This window comes from Camelina sativa, chromosome 9 (assembly GCF_030686135.1).
Source record: "Camelina sativa cultivar CO46 ecotype springtype chromosome 9, ASM3068613v1".
Lineage (NCBI taxonomy): Eukaryota > Viridiplantae > Streptophyta > Magnoliopsida > Brassicales > Brassicaceae > Camelina > Camelina sativa.
The window spans coordinates 18,916,832-18,941,023 of record NC_141888.1 but is presented as its reverse complement, the minus strand read 5'-3'; the positions used below and the strand labels follow the sequence as shown (position 1 = coordinate 18,941,023).

At 33.3% G+C, this 24,192-nt stretch overlaps 3 protein-coding genes and 1 long non-coding RNA gene across 14 annotated transcripts; 1 reads left to right on the top strand and 3 right to left on the bottom strand.

Moving 5' to 3' along the window:
- Window positions 1–220: 220 nt before the first annotated feature.
- On the bottom strand, window positions 221–3,721 carry LOC104773797 (putative syntaxin-131). 11 transcript variants are annotated; one of them, XM_087466037.1, is made up of 14 exons: window positions 3,463–3,721; window positions 2,528–2,897; window positions 2,377–2,427; window positions 2,201–2,278; window positions 1,969–2,103; window positions 1,719–1,849; window positions 1,520–1,625; window positions 1,317–1,405; window positions 1,164–1,237; window positions 1,045–1,087; window positions 893–953; window positions 770–795; window positions 614–691; window positions 221–513 (listed from the first exon to the last, which is right to left on the bottom strand). In XM_087466037.1, the coding sequence occupies exons 7-14, from the start codon at window positions 1,524–1,526 to the stop codon at window positions 376–378; spliced, it is 516 nt and encodes a 171-aa protein (XP_087322163.1). In that variant the 5' UTR covers window positions 1,527–1,625; window positions 1,719–1,849; window positions 1,969–2,103; window positions 2,201–2,278; window positions 2,377–2,427; window positions 2,528–2,897; window positions 3,463–3,721; the 3' UTR covers window positions 221–375. The 11 variants fall into 11 exon arrangements, 10 of the variants coding, with proteins under 10 accessions (XP_087322163.1, XP_087322167.1, XP_087322168.1 ...); XM_087466041.1 differs by having other exon boundaries at window positions 2,201–2,307; window positions 3,463–3,616; XM_087466042.1 differs by having other exon boundaries at window positions 1,997–2,103; window positions 2,528–2,967; window positions 3,335–3,607.
- A 4,777-nt stretch (window positions 3,722–8,498) lies between these two features.
- On the top strand, window positions 8,499–12,771 carry LOC104773796 (P-loop NTPase domain-containing protein LPA1 homolog 2). The gene is given in 10 exon segments (XM_087465218.1): window positions 8,499–8,618; window positions 8,743–8,803; window positions 8,910–9,061; window positions 9,608–9,903; window positions 10,457–10,538; window positions 10,715–11,107; window positions 11,212–11,931; window positions 12,014–12,133; window positions 12,236–12,595; window positions 12,597–12,771. Coding segments are annotated over 8 exon segments (2,145 nt in total). The 5' UTR covers window positions 8,499–8,618; window positions 8,743–8,803; window positions 8,910–8,911; the 3' UTR covers window positions 12,621–12,771.
- A 402-nt stretch (window positions 12,772–13,173) lies between these two features.
- Window positions 13,174–20,940, bottom strand: LOC104773800 (phenylalanine--tRNA ligase alpha subunit, cytoplasmic-like). The gene is made up of 18 exons (XM_087464358.1): window positions 20,675–20,940; window positions 15,824–15,949; window positions 15,653–15,742; window positions 15,506–15,562; window positions 15,359–15,414; window positions 15,186–15,281; window positions 15,016–15,100; window positions 14,887–14,924; window positions 14,754–14,792; window positions 14,582–14,658; window positions 14,367–14,451; window positions 14,186–14,282; window positions 13,998–14,094; window positions 13,846–13,917; window positions 13,697–13,763; window positions 13,470–13,595; window positions 13,318–13,372; window positions 13,174–13,224 (listed from the first exon to the last, which is right to left on the bottom strand). Exons 1-18 carry the CDS (start codon window positions 20,825–20,827, stop codon window positions 13,174–13,176), a joined length of 1,467 nt encoding a protein of 488 aa, XP_087320484.1. The 5' UTR covers window positions 20,828–20,940.
- Window positions 18,188–20,190, bottom strand: LOC147938299 (uncharacterized). Its single transcript, XR_015565795.1, has 2 exons — window positions 19,345–20,190; window positions 18,188–19,110 (listed from the first exon to the last, which is right to left on the bottom strand). It is a non-coding gene; the product is annotated as an uncharacterized LOC147938299 (long non-coding RNA).
- Window positions 20,941–24,192: the final 3,252 nt, after the last annotated feature.

Sequence of the window (24,192 nt, the reverse complement as noted above, 5' to 3'; positions counted from 1 at the left end):
GTCTTCCTTTGAAGCAAATGTGAAGTTTGAGGTATCTTTTTCTCTTCTTTTTCTCATCTTTGTAAATCTGATTAAGGTTTCTTTTATCCTTTTTCTAAAATAGTTTTTCTGGATTTGTTTTGACACACTACAAATATAAAAGATAAAGGTATATTTCAACAGAGTTTTAATACACATTTGCTGTCTCCTGATTCACATTCATATTCATTAGGCTGAGATGTTCACTGAAAATAGTTAATTCATTAATCCGGTCAAAAGAATACATCATTTTCGTAGTGATAGTGGAAGGTCAATAGTATGAGATGTGATGAATACACATATGCATATATATTGTTGTATACAGAAGCTCCTGAAGCAGGGAGAGAGAAGAGAACCTTAGGCACCACCATTTTTCTGTGTCCATGGTTTGAGAACAGAGATAACAGTAATGATAATGATGATAAGAAGAATAATGATGTCCATGGTTTGAGAACAGAGATAACGTTCCTGAATCTCGGCCAGCGTATCCATTATCTGCACAGAGCCAGCAAATAACCTGACTTGAGTAGAGCCCGTTATAGTTGTCTTGTTGAACAGGAGGTAATCATCTGAGTGCGGGAACTTAGTTACAAACTTGTCCTCGTCCTTGCTCCCTGATCGTTTTCTGGAATATCTGCTCACTGTCTCCAGTTTCGATCAATCTATCAACTATCTACACACCCAGAAATTGACTATCATGAACTGATTCAATAGATTCTAATCAATAAAATTAGAGTTTTTAAGTCCTTGCCTCTTCATCAGCTCGTTGACCAGTCACTAATCATTGTCAAGCATTAGAACAGTGAAAAACAATTAGCTCTGTGAAGATCATTAATGGAACTATTGAATCTTCAGAGAGATTTTCAATTCAAACCTGTGAACACACGCCTCTCTACAACTTCTCTGTATTCGTGTTGAATGTTCTGTCTAAGAGTCTGCAGATAACAAAGGTAAGAGCTAAGGATAACTTTCTTAGAGAGCTTTTAACTTTTTCAGAATTTGCTTAAAGCCCTTCTTTAAACTTACTTGGAATTCAGATATATTTTCCTTAAATTTCTTCTTCACCGCACTGCCGAAGAAAAAAGTGTTAAGGACGACTGAAAGATACACATAGCCATTCTTGAGTTTTAAAAGGCAAAACTCACATAGTTGTGGCTGTTCTTGTTCTGTCTATACCTGTTCCTTTCCCACAACTCGGTTTAGTACGGTTCTCCAGATTCTGAAGAAATCAATCTGAGTGTGAGACAAGATGAACAATAGATCATAAAAACAGATGCAACACATCTCTAAACCCTAACCTCTTGATCCAGTTCTTCGATCTTTCCTTTAATGAAACGAGAAATTCTTCCCACTTCATCAACATCTCTCTCCATCCTCTGTTTGATTGCTGCAGAAGAGACAAAAAAATATAGGAACCAAGTTTCAGTTTATCATCTAAGATTCTAAATCATCGATCAAGAACATGCGTCAGAGTTTCCAATTCGAACTCGTTAAGGTTTACATTTCATAGTAGGAGCCTTAGTGACGCCTTTCGTCTCTTCGTGTGCCCCTTGAAGCTTCTTGAGATGCTTGTCAAGCTTCTCATATTGCTTTTCGATTTCTTGGACCTGGACATGAGATATGATCTTAATAACTCAATAAGCAGCATACACATGTAACACGAATTGAGAAGAGTTTGCAGAGGGATACAAAAGCTTTACCTTTTTGAAGAAACCAGAGAGCTAATGAATTCACATAGAAATATAGTTTAAAATCATAAAATAAGGCTAAACCAGACATACGAGAACAGGAACAACCAGCATCATTATAAACTCCACTTCGTCGCAGGTCCCTACACAATAAAATTCCAAGTTCAAGCAAATTGTTTTCAAAATTTAATATGAAGAGAAACACTGATCATTAACAAATTTCAAAGCAATACAAGGAACAAATAATAACACATAATCATACATAAGTGAAGGATGATATGAAATCAAGCCTGGAGGTGTTCTTCTTCTTCTGCATCGTGGAAGTTGGATCATAGAATGGTGTCGTTTATGGAATTAGTTGTTTATGCTCTCTACCTTCAATGATGATCTCCTTGACCTGATTCACAATATAATTAAACCATTAAATTGTAACTGAAACCAAGAATAAAAGCAAAGTCATCGATCAAATCAGTAGAACCATTTTATGTTGTTACCTTAAGCAAGCACGTTGGTGACGATTGTGTTCTGAATCAATGAGAGAGAGAGAGTCAAATAAATCAATCAAAGCCCACCTGTTCCACAGAATCAAAAAGAAACAGACCTATATGTCCTAACTCAGTCAAAACCATATAGATTTATAAGAAGAACACACACAAAAAAAGATACATACCTCTCTCTGACTTGTTTGCTCTCTCGTCGCCATTACAATGCTTCAACGATTCTAAGAATCAAAAGACAAGAAAATGTAAATCACACACCACATCTCAGTAATTAAAAAAAAGAATCATGGAGATTTAGAAGAAGAAGGAATAAGTCCTGACCGGTTGAGTAGTAATTTCGAACCATCATCATGTTGCTCTCTTGTCGCCACTAGAACGATCTCTCTCTGTCTCTTTCTCTCAAATTTGTTGGGTTGTAACTCCTAAGGACAATATTTTTCAAGAGCTGGGATAGACTCACTTTGAGAGATGTAGAGGAGCTTAAGAGCCCCACGAAGTTGCAAAGATGGTCCTCCATGGTAATGTGCGTGATCCACGGGTGAAAAGATGGTCCTCTAAACTTTTATTCGACATGTACTCATAAACCAAAAGCCTCTAGATCCCAGTCTCGCCGTCCTCTGATGAGTTTCACAACGTTCTGATGATTCACTACCCCTAGAAACTGAACCTCTGCTAGCCATTGCTTGTGACCCTAAAATACACCATTTAACCACAGACAAGGGAAAATTCAAAAACATTTAAAGAAAACTTCAGAATTGACTCTAAAGAAACGATGTAAAGGGGCATCGATTGAACAGAGAAATAAAAAAATCACACTGAAACAAAAACCACAAACAACCGAGAAATTTTTCTCAGAACTTGACGAAGAACATCAAGAGAATTTACCAGAAAATAGTTTGCGTTTGACGATATAACAACATTAAAAATTTGTTACAAAAATGAAAAAGAAAATGGAGGAGAGCGTTAATCTGGAGAAGGAAAAAAAAAAGCTTTCGATCAAAATGTCAAAAGAAAAAAAAAAGGTAACAAAATCAAAATAGTAGTAGTAAACTAGCAAAAACTTGCGTAGTTCGCAAGATGCCTAGTGAAGAAAAAAAAAGTAGGAGAAAGAAACGAAAGTAAAGAGACGAAGAAGATCTCCCTGAAATTTTCCCAGCCCAAGAAAAAAAATTATTCTCAGAAAGAAAATAAAAACTACATCTACAACTTTGTTCTTCAAAGAGAAAGTGAACAGTGAATCCACATAATAAGTCCACCTCTGATAATTTTCTTTCTTTTGCCATGATTTTAGTCAAAGAAGATGAATCAAATTAGAAAGTGAATCAATCTCATGTTTTTTGCCAACCCAAATTTAAGAGAATAAAAAAATCAGGAATCAATCCTTGAAGGTTTTTGTGTTCCTTATCTCTTGAAAATCAAAGACAATTTTAAATGTAAAAGGCATTATCTGTAATAAAACACACAACTCAGATATAGAAGTAATTTGCAAACTTTTATGTGTTATTTGAGTAAGTCGAAAATCTCAATGTGTTAGTCTAATAATAAACCTACTTTTATTTAATATTCTAGGTAATTTCCCTTTATATTTTTGTGTGTTTTAAAAATCAAATTTATATTTATGGTTTATCGAGTAACTGTAACAATTTTACATAATCTAATAATCACTCATTTTAAATATATTATGATTTTTTTTTTGCGTACTAAGTTTATTTATAATGATAAGGGTTATTGTCTCATTCCTTTTTAATAGCACATTGAACATAGATGAATATACAATTAGAACGTATATTCATATTCGGTTATCAATATTTCCATTTTTAATGAATAATCACACTTAATGTTGAGATTAATTTGTTTATATACTTAGATATATATAAATAATCACACATCATGATATATCCTAATTTATTGTCATTTTTATATTTATTTATGAATATATATAAATCTATATTTATTGGGAATTAAGTTTCTTTTAATGAGTTGGAGATAATCCAGGAGTAATATACTTCTTTTTATAATCAATTATAATAACTATTGAAAGCGTGTTATTTAAATTATTATGGTAATAATACTAACATAAAACTAACATTTCGTTTTATATGATTTGGTTAATAAGTTATATGTTTAATAAGTTATATGTTCTTTATTTTTATTAACTTTATATTAATTGATATGTTTTTATAGCCTCTTTAGAGTATTTTGCTTATATTAATTTTAAGAAATTAATATCTGTATTGATTTCTTATTGATTTTAAGAAATCAGTATAACTTTGACTTGTATATTTGTAAGTAAATTTTAGTGAAATTTTGCCTTAAAATAGTATTTAATTATTTTATTAGTTTTAATATTTGATATTTAAATTTGTGTGAGAAATGATGACATATCTAATTATTATTTAGTTAATTTTTTTTTAGAAAAATATAATGGCATGTTAATGTAATTAAGTAAAAAATTTAAGGGTATTTTGTTAAAATGTGCACAGAGCTCTCTGGTGGCGACACATCAGCTTTTTCAAGAGTGTGATTCGCTATTAATATATAGGGAATGTGTGGTGTATATTTGGTACAATGGGAACATGTATTACTTCCGTATTAACGTTAGAAATATAATGATCGTAGTCTATTGGGGAAATTTCAACAAATACTATTTTTGCAATATTATTTTTTAAAAATACCCTATCTTTCAAACTTTACCAAAATAGCCACTAAAAATTTGCAAATTTTCAAAATTTGTGTGTAAGCTTATAAATCTATACACAAATTACCTTTATATGTGTGTTAATTTTTTATTTATATTTTATAAATCTAATATAAATACCTTTTTAAAATAAAAGATAAATATTTTAAAATGAAAGATAAACTGTTTAAATTTTTTTAAAAAATCTTATAAACCTTTTAAAAATCTTGTAAAAACCTTTTAAAATGTTTTAAAACTTCATAAGTATTTAGATCGAGTCTAGAAGTAGTAGTTATTATCTAGAAATATCTTGTGAACAATATAAAACTTTGTAATTTTTTATATTTAAAAAGGGTATTTTAAAAATAGATAGATGAAAGGAGTATTTTTGAAAAGAGATACACCAAAATGGGTATTTCTCAAAAAAATTTGATATATTTTAATCATGAAAGATAATTAATTCAGAAAATTAGATACCTATATATTCATATTGTCTATCATAAATTTGTAATGTTTTATATTACAAAACACAATTCAACAAACACAAACTTTTTACTTCTCCTACACCAATTTACTAACAATTCCACAAATTTTTAAGAAAAAAATTAGTCGATTTGACAATTGTTCTATCAAAGATTCTCCATGAGTTTTTCTCAATTCCGTTTTCCCATATGCCCACAATCTTTGATCATGATTTATCAATGTTTCATGATTTATATTTCCCGCATTTGCCAACTATTTACTTTTCTGGCTCTTAAATTGTTTTCTGACTTTCTCATTTTATTTCTCATTTGGAAACTATATTTAGATTTTTTTTTGCTTCATATGTATCCTTTTGAATTTGCTTTGGATCGTTGACTCGTTGTCTCAATTTATTTTACAGGAAAATAATCGAACACACCGTTTCATATTCAAATTCAATATTTTATAGTTTAAATATAACGAAATTTGGAATAGATAGTCAAATAGAGCATAAACAAATGAACAAACGAACGAACGAACAAGCGAACGTATAAACTGATCTTAGACATACTAATCCATTCACCACTACCTAATGTGGCTGGTATCATATAGTCTACCATCTCTCATCTAACCGGTACTGCACTCTCTTGATTATTATGAAAACAATATATAAATGATTAGACAATTTTCTTCTCATGATGTCTTATTTAATTTAAATTTTAGTAGTAACATATAAAATGCACACAATGACGATTCTAATAAATTATTGATCCAGTAAGAAATTAATATGAATTTTTTTGACTAAATCCATGGATGGCTTAAAAACTTCATGGATGTAACGTTCGGAATTTTGTTTTGTTCTTTAACGATGGAACCCCACTTCCTTTGTCCTTTAAGATTCTTGCCCGACAAAGTACAAACCATTCGCAGAAGAAAAATGTTCAACTTTTTATTACCATTGTTCCCACACGAGATTTACACTTCTACCACTTATTGATTCTTGCTTATTAGTTATTATGGTCCACACGGTGAATCTGAATCATGTGATTTGTCATTACATTAGCTTTTAGATTTTCTTTTTCTTTTCCCTTAAGTAATAAGTTTTTTTTTTTTTTTTTTTTATCTCAATAAAAGTAGAGAGAAAAGTCGCGCGCGTGATACTCACTCGCGGCGATTTTTTCTCTCCCAACAACTTCTTCTTCTGATCACAACCACGTGCACCGACGGCGGGTCCTCCGTCAATTCCGGTGACGATGAGGACCCTTCAACCCATGGCGCTTCATCCGCGACCCCGCATCATCTCGGCGACACCATGGAAACAAGATCAAGGGGGCAGTGGAAGGGAGAAGCATCTGCGCGATCTCACCGGTAAAGAGCTCTATCGGCGGAATAGCGACGCAGAGTGGAAGAAGGTGGTTCACGGCGAGGAACGGCGAAGGAAGACAGGTAGATCTGGGGTCGGAGATTCTGGAGGCTTCGCTGGATCGGACTCGATAGGAGAGGTAGACTCCGATCTGGCGAGGCTAAACCACCGTCGAAGGTCTCTTTTCTACTCCCTACTGTCTTCTCCTTCACGACCGAGCAAGAACTCTCCTCAACGACGACGAGATCGATGCTCTTCCTCCTCCTCAACGCGGCTCTACGGTGGCGGGATGGACAACGGATCTTGGATCACCATCTCCGTTCGGCTACCGTCGTCCAGGCTTACCGGAGGTCCTGATCCGGTAAGCATCCGCAGCTTTGTTGGACGGCGGCTACAAACGTGTTTTACGTTTGTAGATTAGGGTTTTCAGCTTCGGTTTGGTTCGATTTGTAAACCCAGTCGGTTTTGTATTTTCATTGGTTTAGTTTGGTTTGGTGTAACGGGTCGGACCCTTAGGGGATTTTGTATGGGTTTATATCCGGAAATAGCCCATTGGGCTTATATCTTTAATAGAATACCCTTTAACAAAAAAACAAAAAAAAAAAAGTTTTTTTTTTAGTTTCCACTAAAACTTCAATTTGCCATGATTCTTTTTTGCTTCTAATTTTTGGGTCAAATTAACTTGTTATGATTTTTATAGTAAGGATACCGTAAATAAATTACACAAAAATGAGTGGAGAAACTACATAAATTAAATATTTCAAACCAATAATTAATTTCAAAATTTCAATTTTTATATTAAAAAGGTAAGAGATACATTCATGTGATCAAATGATGAATATTGATTTTGTATGGTTTTAAATTAAATTTTTCATTCCACTAATGTACTTTAAGAAAAAAATCCAAAACTTATTTATAGTTTAGAATCTCAAACTCTATAAATATGGGTTTTATCATCATCACAAAAAAAAAAAAAAAAAAAAAAAAAAAAAAAAAAAAAAACTCAATACAAAATTCACGTGTCTCTGCAAATCAATTCCCATAAGACTTGTGCAAGGAATACTCTTGTGAAGGTACGTACATGCACAATTGCACATACTCTTCTCTCGATAGACGTAAACTCAATATCTTTTTGTTCTTGTTTTGGCAATCAAACTCAATATCTTTTTATATTTTGAAATTCATACAAACCTCAAAGTGCATATATATATTCGTAAAAACAAAAACACAAAACAAAAATTCATGGTGTTTTCTTATTTTTGGTCATCTATTCAATTGATTGATAGCTCTTTTCTTCAAAGGAACGATTATCATTGATCGAAAAAAAAAAAAATGCATTGATCTTTAATTTTAGGGTTAGATATCGAATCCACTTTTCTAGTTACATACATACTTGTATGAGAGTTAATTTCTGAGAAAGACCATCTTACAAACCCAAAACTATATAATTATCAATAAACCCCTCTACTTTTATTATCTCTTAAACTCACACACTTAACTTTTTCCACTCTAAATTACATCCTCTAATTTCTAACATATTGTATCTTGTTTTATTTATTTTAGTGAGTTAAAATTTTTCCTAATTGGATTTATCAATCTATTGAGTAATGGTTTCTTCAAAATCAGATTCCAGTTGAGTTGAGTGACCGACAAAAAAAAAAAGATATTTCATAAACTAAGAGGGGCAATTTGATATAAAAACAAAATCTAGGGATGTCTTTATCAAAAAAAGTAAGATACTGGGGTTGATTGAGTTCATAAAACAAAAACCAAACGATATATAAAAAGTGTTTTTTTTTTTTTTTTGGTTGAGTCTGTGAAAGAGAGAGAAAGAGAGAGAAGAAGGTATCTTAAAGAGAAGTCGTGAAGGCTCTCTTCTCGAACGATGCGTTGAACAAGGGAGAAAGAAGGCGAGTGAGACCAACCAACCTTTAAAACAATGGCGAAAATATCTTTCCTCTCTTCTTATTTTTCTTCTTCTTCTTCTTCTTCTTCTTATCACGATCCTCATTATAAACCCTAATTTTCTCACAGTTTCTTTCCTCTCTAACAACTTCTCCGATCTCCCATACCATTTTTTTTTCTCCGGCTAGGGGTAATCGATTGATCTGCATTTTCCGATTTTGTCCTCTCATTGTTTGAATTTTTCTCTGGATTTTTTTTTTTTTTGGTTCCGAATTGTTTTTTTTTTTGGTTTGTAGAGATGACGGAGGCGACGAAGGTTTTGTATATAGTGGTGCGTGACGAAGAAGGTGATGATGATGATAATGGAGATGATTCGTTTCGGTATACGCGTCCTGTTTTGCAGAGTACTCTTCAGCTTATGGGATGTAAAGCTCGTCACGCCTTTAAGGTGATTTCGATTTCAACATTGTTTTTATTCAATGTTGTTGATTCTCTTATGTGTATTTTTTTGTATGTCTTGTGTTTTTTTTTATTTTTTTTTATTTTACGGAATGCGAATTGAGGTTGGATCAATGATGTGTATAGATCTAGAAAGGAGTTAAGAGTGATTCTTTAACATTGTTTCTTACTTGTCTCGTGCTAAATTTTATATATGTACTTGCCTGAGTCTGTTTGTTTATCTCTGATTTCGAAATTGAGCTTGCTGCTGTGAGAACTAATGCGTGTATGGAAAGGACAGGAATTTTTTTTATGCTCATAGTCAATTTCAGGGTTAGAGTGGTTTCTCTTCAATTCTATTTTGTCGAATAGGACTTACGTTTTATGTAAAATTTCTTTTCGTTTCCCTGGAATGATTTGTTCTGCATGTGAATGAGTTGATATTTGCTCCTTCAGAAATTAATTTGGTGGTCGGGGGAAGGAGTTTGTGGGGAAGGAGTTTTTTGTTCCTTGATGTATTCCTGACAATCTGTATATTTTTTTTCTTTGTTGGCAGATCAGCCGTAGGGTGTTTGAGTTAATAAGAAGTGAGGGATCTTGTAGTACCTCACCAGAGCATGGGAAGGAACCTAAATTCGCAAAGGAAAATGGTGGTTCAACTTGTGTAGAAAAACTTAATTGTTTGGTTGCTGATGATGTTGACAAGAATAAAAGTAAACCATTTGAGATGTACAAAAGACGGACAACTGTTGTTGTTTCACGAGAAATATTCTTAGATGTTGTGTGTGATGCCCTGGCTGAGTACAAGTACGTTGGTCGCGACCAAAGGGCAGATTTGATTCTGGCATGCAGGTAAATTTCTTAACTTTTGGAATATATCTTGATATGCTATGTCAGGAAAAGTGATGGCATATGGAATCTGCATATGTCTTTGGTTTTTGTCATAATTTCTTCTTCTAAATGCATAAAATATATTTATGTGCCTTTCTAAGATATTCTGTAGCCTTTTTAGTTTTTATGGCTATCTAGCGTATCTATGATATGAAATAGTAGTCAGACTGTTTCTATTGAACGGCCAGTAAAGAGATGTGATTTTGCACGTAGGTTTCTTTTATTATCGTAAAGTCGTAGCTAGTCATGCACATGCTTTTCCTATATGTCAACTGTTCTCTCATTTTACTTTAGATTTTTACATAGTTGTATTTGGTTTGTGGTTGTCTATCTGTTAATGCCTATGCTTATATTTAGCTTCATACTTTTCCATGGACGGCTGTATTTTTATTTGTTATCCATAAAATTCTGCTGTGCATTGGATTTGCTATTTCCCACTCATATATCATGTCCTGACACTGTCGTTTTTCATCTTTTTTACACATTGTTCTACAACTCTTCTTATCTCTTGCAGAATCCGAGAAAGGAAAGAATCTGTAACTGTTTTACTCTGTGGCACCAGTGGCTGTGGTAAATCTACATTGTCCGCGTTGCTGGTAAGTCTCCATTCCCTCTGTTTGTATGCTTTAGATCGACACTTAGAAGCTCTCTTCTTCTTTTTGATATATTTGACTCCTTATGTACTTCCCATTTTTTCAGAGTGAAAGATTGTAAGTTGTATCTGATTTCATTGTGTTCTTAATGAGATGCAATATGTAAATATGTGTTACAGGGTAGCAGGCTGGGGATTACTACTGTGGTATCAACCGACTCTATAAGGCACATGATGCGGAGCTTTGCTGATGAGAAGCAGAATCCTTTGCTGTGGGCTTCAACATACCATGCTGGAGAGTGCCTTGACCCTGTGGCAGTTGCTGAGTCAAAAGCCAAAAGAAAAGCTAAAAAGTTGAAAGGCTCTCGAGGTGTAAACTCCAATACCCTAAAGACGGATGCTGGATCAAACTCAAGCACCACTGAGTTGTTAAGTGATAAGCAGATGGCTGTAGAAGGGTATAAGGCACAAAGCGAGATGGTGATTGACAGTCTCGATAGGCTCATTACCACATGGGAAGAGAGGAAAGAATCCATAGTTGTTGAAGGGGTCCACTTAAGCCTTAACTTTGTGGTAAGTCTTATCTGTATCCCAGTACACAATGTGATCATGGCTACTACTAGAGTACTAGGTCTTTTAATCTAACTTTTTTTCTTTTTTCTTTTTTCTTTGTGCAGATGGGACTGATGAAAAAGCACCCTTCGATTGTTCCCTTCATGGTGTACATCGCCAACGAGGAGAAACACTTGGAACGGTTTGCAGTCCGAGCCAAGTACATGACATTGGACCCAGAAAAGAATAAGTATGTAAAATATATACGTAACATCAGAACAATACAGGATTATCTATGTAAACGAGCTGACAAACATCTCGTTCCTAAGATAAACAACACAAATGTCGACAAGAGTGTGGCAACAATCCACGCGACGGTCTTTGGTTGCTTGCGTAGACGTGAAACAGGAGACAAGCTCTACGATATAACCACAAACACCGTTTCTGTTATCGACGACGAGCACAGGAACCAATGTGCAGCTAATTCATTAAGTTCCAAGGGAATGTTTCAGGTGATCCAAAGACAAGGCTCCTCTAGGCGTTTTATGGCTCTTTGCAATACTGATGGTACTGTTGCAAAAACTTGGCCTGTTGGAACTGTTGATAAGATCAGGAAGCCCGTCGTCGATACTGAGACAGATGGTAGATCAGAGCATCAGCTACATAAAGTTGAACCAGTGAATCTTCAGTTTGGTCACTTTGGGATCAGCGCATGGCCCAGTGATGGCGCAACTAGCCATGCCGGGAGTGTGGATGAGTCAAGAGCAGATTTAATTGAAACCGGCAGCAGGCATTACTCTTCTTGCTGCAGTTCGCCACGGATATCTGATGGGCCTTCAAAAGAGGTACATTCTACACTAATCAATGTGTAAAGACGTAATTGTTTTGCATTTTGTGAAGGTTGTTTACCATGTCCTCTCCATGCAGCTGAAGGAGGACCAGTCTGTAAATGGGAGCGATGAAGATGAAGAAGGCGACGATGATTTTCCTGAGCCAGATTCTGATGAAGATCTCAGCGATAACAACGACGAACGCAACCGTGACGAGGTAACCAAATCCTGATTCCTTGGGAGGATGTTAATTCCATTTATCATGTTTTTAGTGTAGCTTCCCGTTAGTTATAAGACTCTTACATTCATCTTAAACCAGGTTGGATCGGTGGATGAGGAATCGACAAAGTCAGATGAAGAGTACGATGATCTGGCAATGGAAGACAAGAGTTACTGGACAGACAACGAAGAAGAAGAATCTCAAGACACAATCTCCATTGTGTCCGAAAACAACCACAAGGAGACTACAAAGCCCAACAAAGATGACAAATACTCCCAAAACCTCGATCTCTTCCTCAGGACAGCGAACAAGCCATTAACTGAATCCCTTGAGCTCACAAGTGAATACGGGAACAGAATGCGAGTACCCACCTCGGATAAAGCAAAGACGAGGAAACGTTCTCTTAGTATTCCGGCTCTCAGAAAACATTGTTCAATCATAGATGATCAGATTTTGGCTTAATCAGACCGATCCAGTTCCTTGAGTGCATCGTGACCCCTTTACCTGTGTTGTTTTTTTTTTCCTTTCCGTTTTTTTTTTTTGTTTTAACTTTTCAAGTAACTTTTAACCTATCAGTTAGCTTAGGTTTCTAAAACTGATTGAAGTGTTTAAATAAAATTTGCTAATCTTACCCATCTCTGCACCATTCTACTCATTCTATATTGGTTTTTGTGAAACTACTTACCAAAGAATCCTAGTTAATGTTTCTTCTAATCACTAAAATTGATGTGGTTTTATGTAAAAACTGTATTATGTGTGATTTTGGGTACTTACTTTAGATTCGTTAACTTTTGTCTGGTTAAATTATGACACATACTTTTCAGGGGGTAGAGCTATAAATTAATTCATGTATCATTTTACTCTGCAAGGTATTTGGCATTAAGCAAGATCTTTTTATACCATACATCAATAACCAAACAAACATAGGAAAAGTAAGATTGCATTGTATGCAATTGAAGTCGAGTATGCACAAGAGGTGATAGGAAAATGACTCAAAGAGGAGACCATTTTGAACCAAGTAGACGATAAAATCTCACTCAGATTCCAATTCGGCAAATTGGATTCCGTTTAATGAGACCGAGATCCACCTGTGACAGAAAACGAAATGTGGATTTGAGTATATATGGCAATGGAATGGCTAACTAAAAATGTCTTTAAAAAGAAAAACATATTGTAGTTACCTTGTGTCCGAACAAATCTCGTATGTTGTCGATACCATATAATATCATTGTTGGCCTGGTTGGTTTTATGAACACAAATCAAAAGAAAAGAAATATATATCAGCAATGAACACATGAGATGTTGTTTGTGGGTGAAATTCAAAAATCATTACCTTTCAAGCCCAAGACCCCAAGCTATGACTTGGACATCTTCAGGTAGACCCATCGGTCGGAGCATTTCGGGTCTGAACATTCCAGAATTTCCAATCTCCACCCACTTCCCTAACTTTTCATGGTAACTGAAATCCAGTAACAACAGACAGGGTTATCTCTCGGTAAATTAATAAAATAGCTTAGTCTACACATTATTAATTTATCATAGTTTTCATCAGTAGTTTACCTGAAGATCTCCATACTTGGCTCAGTGTAAGGGTTGTAAGCTGGCTTGAACAGCAGCTTTGGCATACCTAAAAAAACATAAAAGCATGAGATTTTTGTTTCTCTCTCGAGTGTATGAGTACCAAACAGCGAAACTAAGGAAGCGTTTACCTAAGCGTGCGAAGAAGTCTTTTAGTACACCAATCAGGTCTCCCAATGTAAGTCCCCGGTCACATATTAAACCTGATCAAAATATGAGACACCATTAATATGACAAATTCATTAAAAGTTACCGAACCAACTGAAGCTAATCAGTACTATACCTTCCATTTGATGGAACTCTGCTAGATGGGTCCGATCAACAGCCTCGTTTCTGAACACACGATCAATCGAGAAATACTTCTTCGGGACAAAAGGTTTCTACAGACAGATACAAAAATTTAGTAAACAGAACACAGTTATGGAATTGAGAATTGAAACGCCTTAATATGCTATGATAGTCTAGTCAGACCTGTGCTAGTGCATAAAGCATTCTAGAAGAAACAGCTGTTGTGTGAGTTCGGAGAAGGTTCTTGTTTGCTTCTTCTCTCTTCCAATCACAATCATACCTTCAATGCAAAAAGTTCATGCACGTCAGAGTGATTACAAAATTAGTTGTGACCAGAAATATACAAGTCATTATTATAACTTACCCTCTTGATCCATATCCACCAGACTCATGAACACGTTTTACCCTCTCAACATAATCTTCCGGAAGTGTCCTTGTCGTACAGGGAGCTACAGCAAAAAAAAAAGATTTATTAGATTGTCATAATTGGGATGTCATCAAACAACTGAGACTATTTTTTATTTTTATTTTTTTTGGACAAAAAAAACAACTGAGACTTAAGTACTCAAAGATTCGAACCTTTGAGAAAGAAAGTGTCGTGAGAATCACGAGCAGGGTGCTGCTGAGGCTGGAACAATGCATCAAAATTCCAGAAGCTACAATTGTACAAGGAAACAGGTTCAGATCAGTACAAAAATAGCATCTACCTAAACAAGTGTCTGTAATAACATCTCCCTAAGCTTTATCATACCTGCTCTCTACAAAATTATTTGTTGGCATCTCTTCAAACCTGTTACCACAGAAAGGCTCACCATTAACATTAACCAGCAATGTAGATAAATGAAAAGAAAAACTACATTATACATTCCAAGAGTCTCACTCACCCCATCTGAACAAATATGTCTTTGAACTGCTTCCTCACCTGAGACAGAGTTTAAGAAGTTTGTTATTAAGTAAAATAGCCTACTCAACAAAAGTGATCATACAATAATTTTTTGTTGTTGTCAGCTTACCTTGAGAAGAGGGTGAAGAAGACCAGCCTCAACAGGAGCTCCTTTAGCATTGAAGTTATACTCTTTAAACTCTAACTCTTTCCAGCTGCAGGAGAGTATACCATACCAATGTTATTGTAATAATTTTAACATATGTACAGTTGAAAAGAGGCAAGGGAAATAGGACAAAATTTTGTAGATTTTCTCGAGTCAAATCGGTGGACACTATCCTTCTCTCGGGAGCATAGTTAGGACCTTTCTTTATGGAACAAAACCCATTCCACTTCCTGAAAACATAGAAAGAATAAAAACATCTTGATAAAAAATAACAAAGTCGAAACAAAAAACAAAAGAATCAAATTACACTTCTTTGATGAGATTTCTGCCTTTGAGAAAATTGATACCGTCTTTGTCAATAACCTGAAAGGTAGAAGAAAGAGACACTCAGTGATAAAAGCAAACGCAACATATATAGAATTCTCTCTACTTAATTAATGTACATGATACAAACCTTCCCTTGTTGTATCTGGAGAAGCATTCTTTTCACTTTATCTTCTACATGTTGAACCTACAATATAATATGATGGCTCATGAGATGGAAGCTATTGATGTAAACTACAAGAAACTTAACAACTTCAGAACAGTCTTTTAACACTACCTTCCTCGAGACTTGCTTGTTTTCCAATTCCAACCACTTGTATTCTTTAGCATATTTCCAAGCAAAATCCACCGATTTGCCTAGCTTTTTCTGTAAAAGCAAGAATTTTTTAAGGACGTTTCTATCTAAATAGCATGACTAAATAAAAGTTACAAATCCCACAGTGATTACCTTGAGTTCAACCATTAATATGCTACCTTCTTCTGGTACAGCTAAGAAAAGTTGTACCTCCGGTGATCCTTGTGCAGCATACTTGTCTCCTTCTTCAGTCAAAACCCATGTCACCCTCGTAATTTCCTGTAGATATAAATACTCAGATTAAAATCTACTTAATTAACCTTCTTTAATGGACATTTGCAAAATTAGACCCCTTATTTGAGTCAATTGCAAAATTGGACCCCTCTTTTTCTCTCTCCAACATTTGCCACTTTCTCCCTACTAAATCCTCTGCCATTCCATGTATTCACATAAATGCCATTATTTCTGATTTATTTGAATTTCTTGCGAAAATGTTTATTACATCCATATCCTCATCTTCTTCTTTTATTTACGGTTGTGCCACCGCCATCAATTTTACAACCACCATGAACAACCAAATTTGAAGCTCTTAATGCTTCAACAACCCAAATTTGTGAGCTTAAATAACACCCAATGCTATGAGAACTTCATTTTCTTCCATCTCCTCTCCATTTTAATCTAAGAAAATTTGCAAGTGCATTTGTCTTGTTATATGTCATGATTCTTGGATAGTGATTAAATTGGTGCTGGGTTTCTTCTGTGGTGACTAAAGACGACGTCCTCGGTGCTTGACATTGCGAAACAACCACCGATAAAGTTATTTTCCGGTAGATTTCATGATTTTCCTTGATTTTTTTGCGAAAGTAGACTTCATTTGTTAGTCTAACCGTCATAATATCATGTAAAGTCTACTCTGTGGTCAATTTTGCAATTAAAAATTTATCGAGTTTCGAGCCCGTAGACTGCAATTTCAGTCTCCTTAATTTCATTTGAAAACAAAAAAATATGGTTCAGACTGCATTATAATCTTTCCGTCAGATACTTCATTTGCAGTCTACTAAGGTGTATTTTTGCAATTGACCAAATTCTTGACTTTTTAGTTATGACTGCCAGACGAAGTCTTCTTACGATAATAAACGAGTAGACTTCCATAGTGACTATTTTTGCAATTGACCAAACTATCTAAGCATTCACCGTAATATTAATATATTAAAAATATATTAAAATAATTAGTTGACTGCAAAAGAAGTCTACTATTTAAAAAATGCAATTGTTGGTCAATTGCAAAAATGACCACGGCAGACTGCAAACGAAGTCGTCATTAATGTAGACTTCATACGAAGTCTACTTGGCGAAAGTCAAACTTGGTCAATTGCAAAACTAACCACGACGAAGTTTACTTTTTCTGGTTGACGGATAGTTAAAGTCTACTTAGTAGACAGAAGTCTACTGTAAAGTCAATGGGTTGGTCAATTGCAAAAATAACCATAGTCGACTATATTTGAAGTTAACCGGTTGAACTTTTCATTGAAGTCTACCTTGTTTTATCTATTTAATTGCAAAACTAACCAAAAAATTAACAAAGGAAGACCACAAAAGAAGTCAACCGGTTATGGTAGACTTCATTCGCAGTCTGCTTTGTAAAATTGTAATTGCAAAAATAGACCCCAAGAAATAGACTTCATTTGAAGTTATCCTCGTATAGTCTTTTTTATGTCTACTCGTTGATGTGAACATGAAGTCAGCATTATTTGAAAACCAAATTATTGCAAATTGGTGAATAATTTTTAAGATTTTTTTGTTGTATTCTTTGATATATGTTATGTACTTGCTTCTATATGTTTTTGACATGATTATATATTATACATATGGAGAAATCAAGTTTTTGGTTTTCTTAGGCAGTTAGGTCATTAACTTAGACTTATTTTTGAAGTCAACGTGTTGGAGTTCTGTGTGAAGTCTGTATAATTGAAAAAGTCTTTAATTGAATTTTTTTTATCTTTTATAAAAAATTTATATTCATTTTCTTTTTCTATTGATATTTAAGTTAAACTTTTTCTACAACAATTCTATCTCTAACTTTGCGATTGACATGTGCGTGGGGAACTTTGCGATTGACATGTGCGTGGAGAACTTTGCCAAGTTCAGTGCTTGCTATAGCTGGAGTTAAACCTCCTATTTGCATGAAGTTTCTCTCAGCTTCAACTAATCATAGAGTCGACAAGTTCCTGAATGGATCCTCTTAGGATTTTAAATGCTCAATGTGATATGATCTGTTGAAGAAGTAAAGTGTAATGATGTTTCAATTTTGGCAAAATGTGATAAAAGGTATATTGTCTTGATCACTCAGTTTAGATACATGAGAGACGGTTTGTTTTTGTTGTATTAAAATGAGCAGATTATTTATACATAACTCCGTGAACACAAACTATCGATTAAGCAATGATGAATCCATTATCCAATTCTTGCTTTGTGCAATGTAATCATCGGTCTCGTAGCAATTTGAGAATTTCAGAATTCAATGAACATTCACCATATCCATAAACTCCAATTTGAGAATTTCAAAATTCATACATAAAGGGAACCAAATTAACCAAATTCATCCATAACACCACCAATAATGCAACATAAAGGGAACCAAATTAAGAAAATTCCATTAAAATTCTCTGGAATTCTCAGTTAGTTCTCAAAGACGAAACTTTTACAATAAAATGTGTATCGTGTGTGGACCTTAAAATAAGAAGATTGAGGTTTCTTGCTTTTTCCTTCCCATCTTCACCACCAAAACTCTACAGCTACCGGAGAAGCAAGTTGATGAAAACCAGTTCAAGAGAGAGAACATTTTTCTCATATCCTCCTTCACTAGCTTCAGCTTCATTAAAAATTCTTGACAACCGTTGCTATGTCAGTTTCAGAACCTGCAAGTTTGAACCATGGAGCATCAGGTGCGACGTCTAAGACATGAGTCGTGATGGGTAGCCTACTTCTCTTGGGAGCTTTGTTTCAGCTGCAACATTCAAATGCCCTCCTATGTTTCCCAGCTGAAAATGTCACATAAAAAACAAACCCACACACAACTTTGACAAAGAAAGGATTTGTTAAATCATATAAATGATGAAGACAAGACTAAAAAGTCTAAACCTAATTAACTAGATGCATCAAACTAACTATTGACCATTTTTAAAAATCAAAATGTCATAAAATTGCAGGCCAAAGCTCTCAGTCTCTCTCACTTGTAACAAAGCCACTTAAGCTTCTCCAATGGGAGAGCAAGCTCCATGGCTGCAACAAGAAACATCATCAAATTATTTATTTCAACTTACAAATAAATGGAAATATCACAATCACTATGATAGGTTCTAATGAAACCACAATCGTCTCTTCAGTTATAACATTAACATCAGACCAATCTCAAAGACCTCCCTCCCACTATGCTTGTTCTGTAGACCAAGGAAATAAATGGTGTTATAAATCAAACCTCAGACGATGGGGTTTATGAAACAAAACACCAAACAACTCAATAATCAACACACTGCAACAAACGATAATGATGCTCTAAGCTTCACAACTAGCCTTCCACACAACACAACAAAGAACACCACGACAACAACCAAAATCCCGATCCAACCAATGCTTAAAGCACCGGAGGACCACAAGCCGAGGAGAGATCTTACCGGAATGAACACAAAGTCCATTGCCACACCGGAGAAGAACCAAGCCGCCACTCGCTCCGATTCAGACTGCACCACCAGCGACCCACACTAGGAGCCGTGACCCAAAATTGAGACACGACATCAAAAAGACCACGACGGCAAACCGCAGAGAATCAGCCCCGGAATGCACCACCTTAACCAACCTTCGAGCTCCACCACGACACGAACAACGAGGAGACGAGACCACCGGCGAAAAGCAGATCTGAGATTAAACCGACGGTGCACCATCGGGAACCAGATCTGAGCAAGAGACCCGCCGTAGGAGAAGCGCAGACCCGTCCAAACACCTCAACAAAGCCATTACCAGTCTAAAACTCGAGATTAGGGTTTGGACAGCTAAAAGTTCGATCTCTACACCATGTATGATAGAGAGAAGAGCTGTAGATGGCGAAGATGAAGAAGAAAGGTGATTACGAAGATGATTTGATGAGTGACAGATTTTTTCAGTTTCAGAATCGCTTATCGCCGCCAGAGAGAGAGAGGCAGAAGTTGGAAGAGAAAGAAATGAAAATTATTAGGGTTAGGGTTAGTGAAAATTAGGTATATATAACTCGGTTAATTAAAACCGATTGGTTATGTGTCTCGCCAAACCGAACTGGGAATCGAATTACCAAATTAATTTTGCTGATCGGTTTGTTGATCCTCTCATAGATGCTGTCGAAAACCGAACATCTCGGTTTAATCGGTTCGGTTCTCTCGATTCTGACCGAACGCCCAGGACTAATTATTAATAGTTGATGGCATAGAAAAGTCAACCACCAATAGTCTACAGAGAAGTCTACTTAAGGAAACCCTAAATCAAATAATTTTAACCTAATCAGCTTTACCTCCCTTAATTTTACTAGTTTATATGTAAAATTATTTTATTACAATGCAGGAAGTCTATGTGGTTATTATTTCATCAAACGGTTAATCAAATTATTTTTTATAATTTTTAAAATTAATATTTAACCTATAATTAAAAAGGAGACTTACTTTGAAGTCTCCCTTTTTACGTCAGTTTGAAATCAAGTTTAAAGATATCTATTGCAGACTTCATCGGGTTAAATCTGTCATTTTGGCTTCTGTTTTTTGTTTGGTCGTGAGGGGGTCAACTGTAATTTCAGCACCCTTAGTGGTTATGTTTCTTGAAAAACGAATATAAGGTCTACGTTCTCTTTTAAATGCAAATAAAGGTACTAAAAATGCAATTGTCCCTTCTTTAATTATGATAGAGAACCATGTACGTTCTCTCCTTCGTCCGCATCGAGACGGATACAAGATCTCTAAGATTACGATAACGCCGACGTACCTGAGCATCGATGTAACGAAAAGCCTGGAGCCTTTTGATGACGTTCTTGACTTGATCATGATCAAGGTTGTGGTCGGAAGAGAATTGACCAGAATCAGGGATCTGCGAACTGTTTTGTAGGAACCCTAGTATCGTTCTCTCTGTTTCTCCCATAACCTCCCGAAATATTGGAATACAAGACAAAGGTAGCTTGTGTTATGCCAAAAGACCCTGGTGAGAGTTGCGCGTCATAAACAAAGCCAAAACGGTGCTCTTCGTTAAACAGATCAAAGGGAAGAAAACTTTGTTTGTAATCTATATTAACATTTTTGAAGTACATTTGATGTTCTACCCTTTTATTTATATTTATTTATAAAGTTAATCTCTAAAAAATTGCACAGAAAGACAAAATCAAAATGCCTACCAATTTGGTTTATTTCCTAAAACAATTTATATTGTCTACCAATTTGGTTTATTTCCTAAAACAATTTATAGATTTATAAATTTATTACACTTAATAACATATGCAAAAAATACACAATATTTTTTCCTTCTAAAAATCAGATTCACATATTTTATGTTTCACATTATTGTCTACATCACTATACCATTAAATAGATGAAACAATATTTTTTAGATTAATCGGTTTAATTTAATCTAATCCTAAATTAAAAAAATGCAATGAGAAAAATGTTTTAAAGTGATAAATAAATAAATAATTTTTTTATTTTTCGTGAAATATAATTTACTTCTAATAATTAAATATGTTATGAAATTGATAATTAAATATATTTCTGGATTTTAATTGCTGATTAAATCTTTGATTTTTAAAAACTAATAGAAAAGAACATTGCCTTATATTTATGTATATAATGAGATGTAAAGGTATTTAATATTTATTAAAAAAAAGTACAAGAGCTATGTGAGAGCGACACATCAGCTTTGTTCCTAATGATTTATTTATACGCTATGATTAAGTCACATTGTTCCTAATGATTTAATTATTTTACACAATCTTAGTGAAATCAACTTGATTTTATATGTCAAATATTTTAATATTAATAGTATTAGAAAATAATAAAATAAGGATTTAGCCCTTGTTAGCACAAATTTAATGATATTTTACTAATTCTAACATGTCCTCTTTATAACTCATCTATTATATAACCATATTATATTTTAAACTGTTTTAATTTTACATATTCGTAATATTTTAAAATTTTATAAGTTTAAATATATTAATGATAATATTTAAATAAATGTGAATTGAAGTTCTTCTTACGTTAAGAATCAAAGCTCACACGTATTGGAAAACAAAATGGGAATCAAATTATTGTTTTATTTGTTTGCAAATGATTCAGAGATCTTCAAAACACAATAGAAGGTGTGATTAAATATATCATAGTTTCTGTTTCCATATTGATATTGCTGTAATTTTTTATAGTTGGAATGTAATGTAAAATATTTAGGAAACAAAATCTGAAGTAATGCTATTTTTGGAAATATTTTAGGGATTAATGTTATAAATAAATTTTTAAATAAGCAAAACTAAAAGGGCATAACACAAAATGTAATTCAAGAATGTTAATATAGACTAGATTTTAACTCACGGTACACCGCATGATAATAATTTTATAACAAAAAAACTAAATTTTATAAAATTATATTTATTTGTTAATTTTGTTTCTTTTGTTTAGTGTTTAAGATTGTATAATTGTAATCGTTATTTCTAAAACTGGACTAGTTGTATATGGCAGACACGACAGAACAATTATTTAGTTTTATTTATAATAATGTTATTATTTAACCATATCAAATTTTAGTTATTAAAATTTAAATTCTTAGTACTTTTAGATTTAACCCGTGAAAGAATGATTCTTACATTATTATATTTTTAAAATTTTAGTGTTTTTAAATTTAACCCTTATGTTTAATATTTTTTAGATTTAACCCGTGAAATAATTATATCCGTAAAATTTATTATGCAGTACTAGGATTTACCCCGTGGTACACCACAAGTCCATTTCTTTTATTTTTTTGTTTGTTTTATAAATCAATAACCCTGTGCATTCTGAAGAAATTAACAGTCAAATATTTATAACAAATAGATCAAAATTTAAGTTATATTTATGTGTTAGTTTTGTTTAGTGTAAGATTATATAATTGTATTTGACTATTAATTATAGGATTTAAACCACAGTTTACCGCAAAATAATTTGTTCTCTACATTATCATAAATTACTCAATTTTAATATATCTAATATTATAATATTGATAATATTAGCAAAATAATGAAATGATAAATTATCTGGTAACACAATATTAATGATAATTAAATTTATATTCATATTGATCCAAATCATTCGCACAATATCATTTCATTGTGTGTTATTTTAACTTTTAATTGTAAATATTCATTATATATTAAAATAACTCAAATGTAAAATAATATATATCTGGAAATACTTGTTTGGTTACAAAAATCCTAAAACAGTTTTTAAAATATATATACGTTTATAAAAATTCAAATCACATCATATGCTAAAAAAAAATCTAAAATTTTATTAATTTTATGTATTAAATAGTAATTCAAATAATTAAATATAAGATTAAATAAAAGTGAAAGAAGAATTTTATTTTAATATAACATATTACTTTAAATTAGGTAGATAGATTTTAGGAAATTAATATTATCAAATAAGGAAATGATTGTATTTGCTTGTAAGGATTGTAGAGAATTTAGTTGGGACTTGTTTGGATATAAAGATAAGAGAGGATGGTACAAAAATGTACTTCAAAAATGTTAAGATAGATACTGCGGATTAAATTATATTATAAATACTCCAATTATTAGATTTAACCCGTAAAATAATTATTTTTACTTTTTTTTTATATTTAGAACCATTAAAGAATTTAATTGTTCATATCAAACAATATAATTATTATTGAATATTAGAGTTTTTAGAAACACAAAAAGATATCAAAACTTATTACACCAACTTAAATTCTTTTCCAAGTTCAAATATTTTACGGGTGAAACGTATTTTACAAAAAATAAACGCAAATTTGAATAACCGAAAAATAAACCTTACTTACATATTTTGTTTTACATAATGAATTTTAAATCTCAAATAATAATTTTAATATAATATTTTATTTCAATCAATTTAACCCGCACTATGTGCAGGTTGATAGCTAGATGGTGTATTCAACTTGACATTTTAAGTGATTTGTGTAAAAGTTACAAATCATATGTTATTCAATCATGGATTTTAAAAAATCTCCTGAAATCCACTGTTATTGAACTGATGATTTTAAAATATACTTTTAAATCCAGTGTTATTCAAAACAGTTTATGGATTTGGATTTTAATAAGTTTTAGGGATTCTGGAGGATTTAAAAGGATTTGTTTAGTTAAAAATACAAAAATCCAAATCTCATAGTTTTAGGTGGGATTTGAAAGAATTTTACCATAAATCATATCAACTTCCCTAAAATCTATCAAAATTCCAAATTTCTTAAATCTCATAAAATCCTTC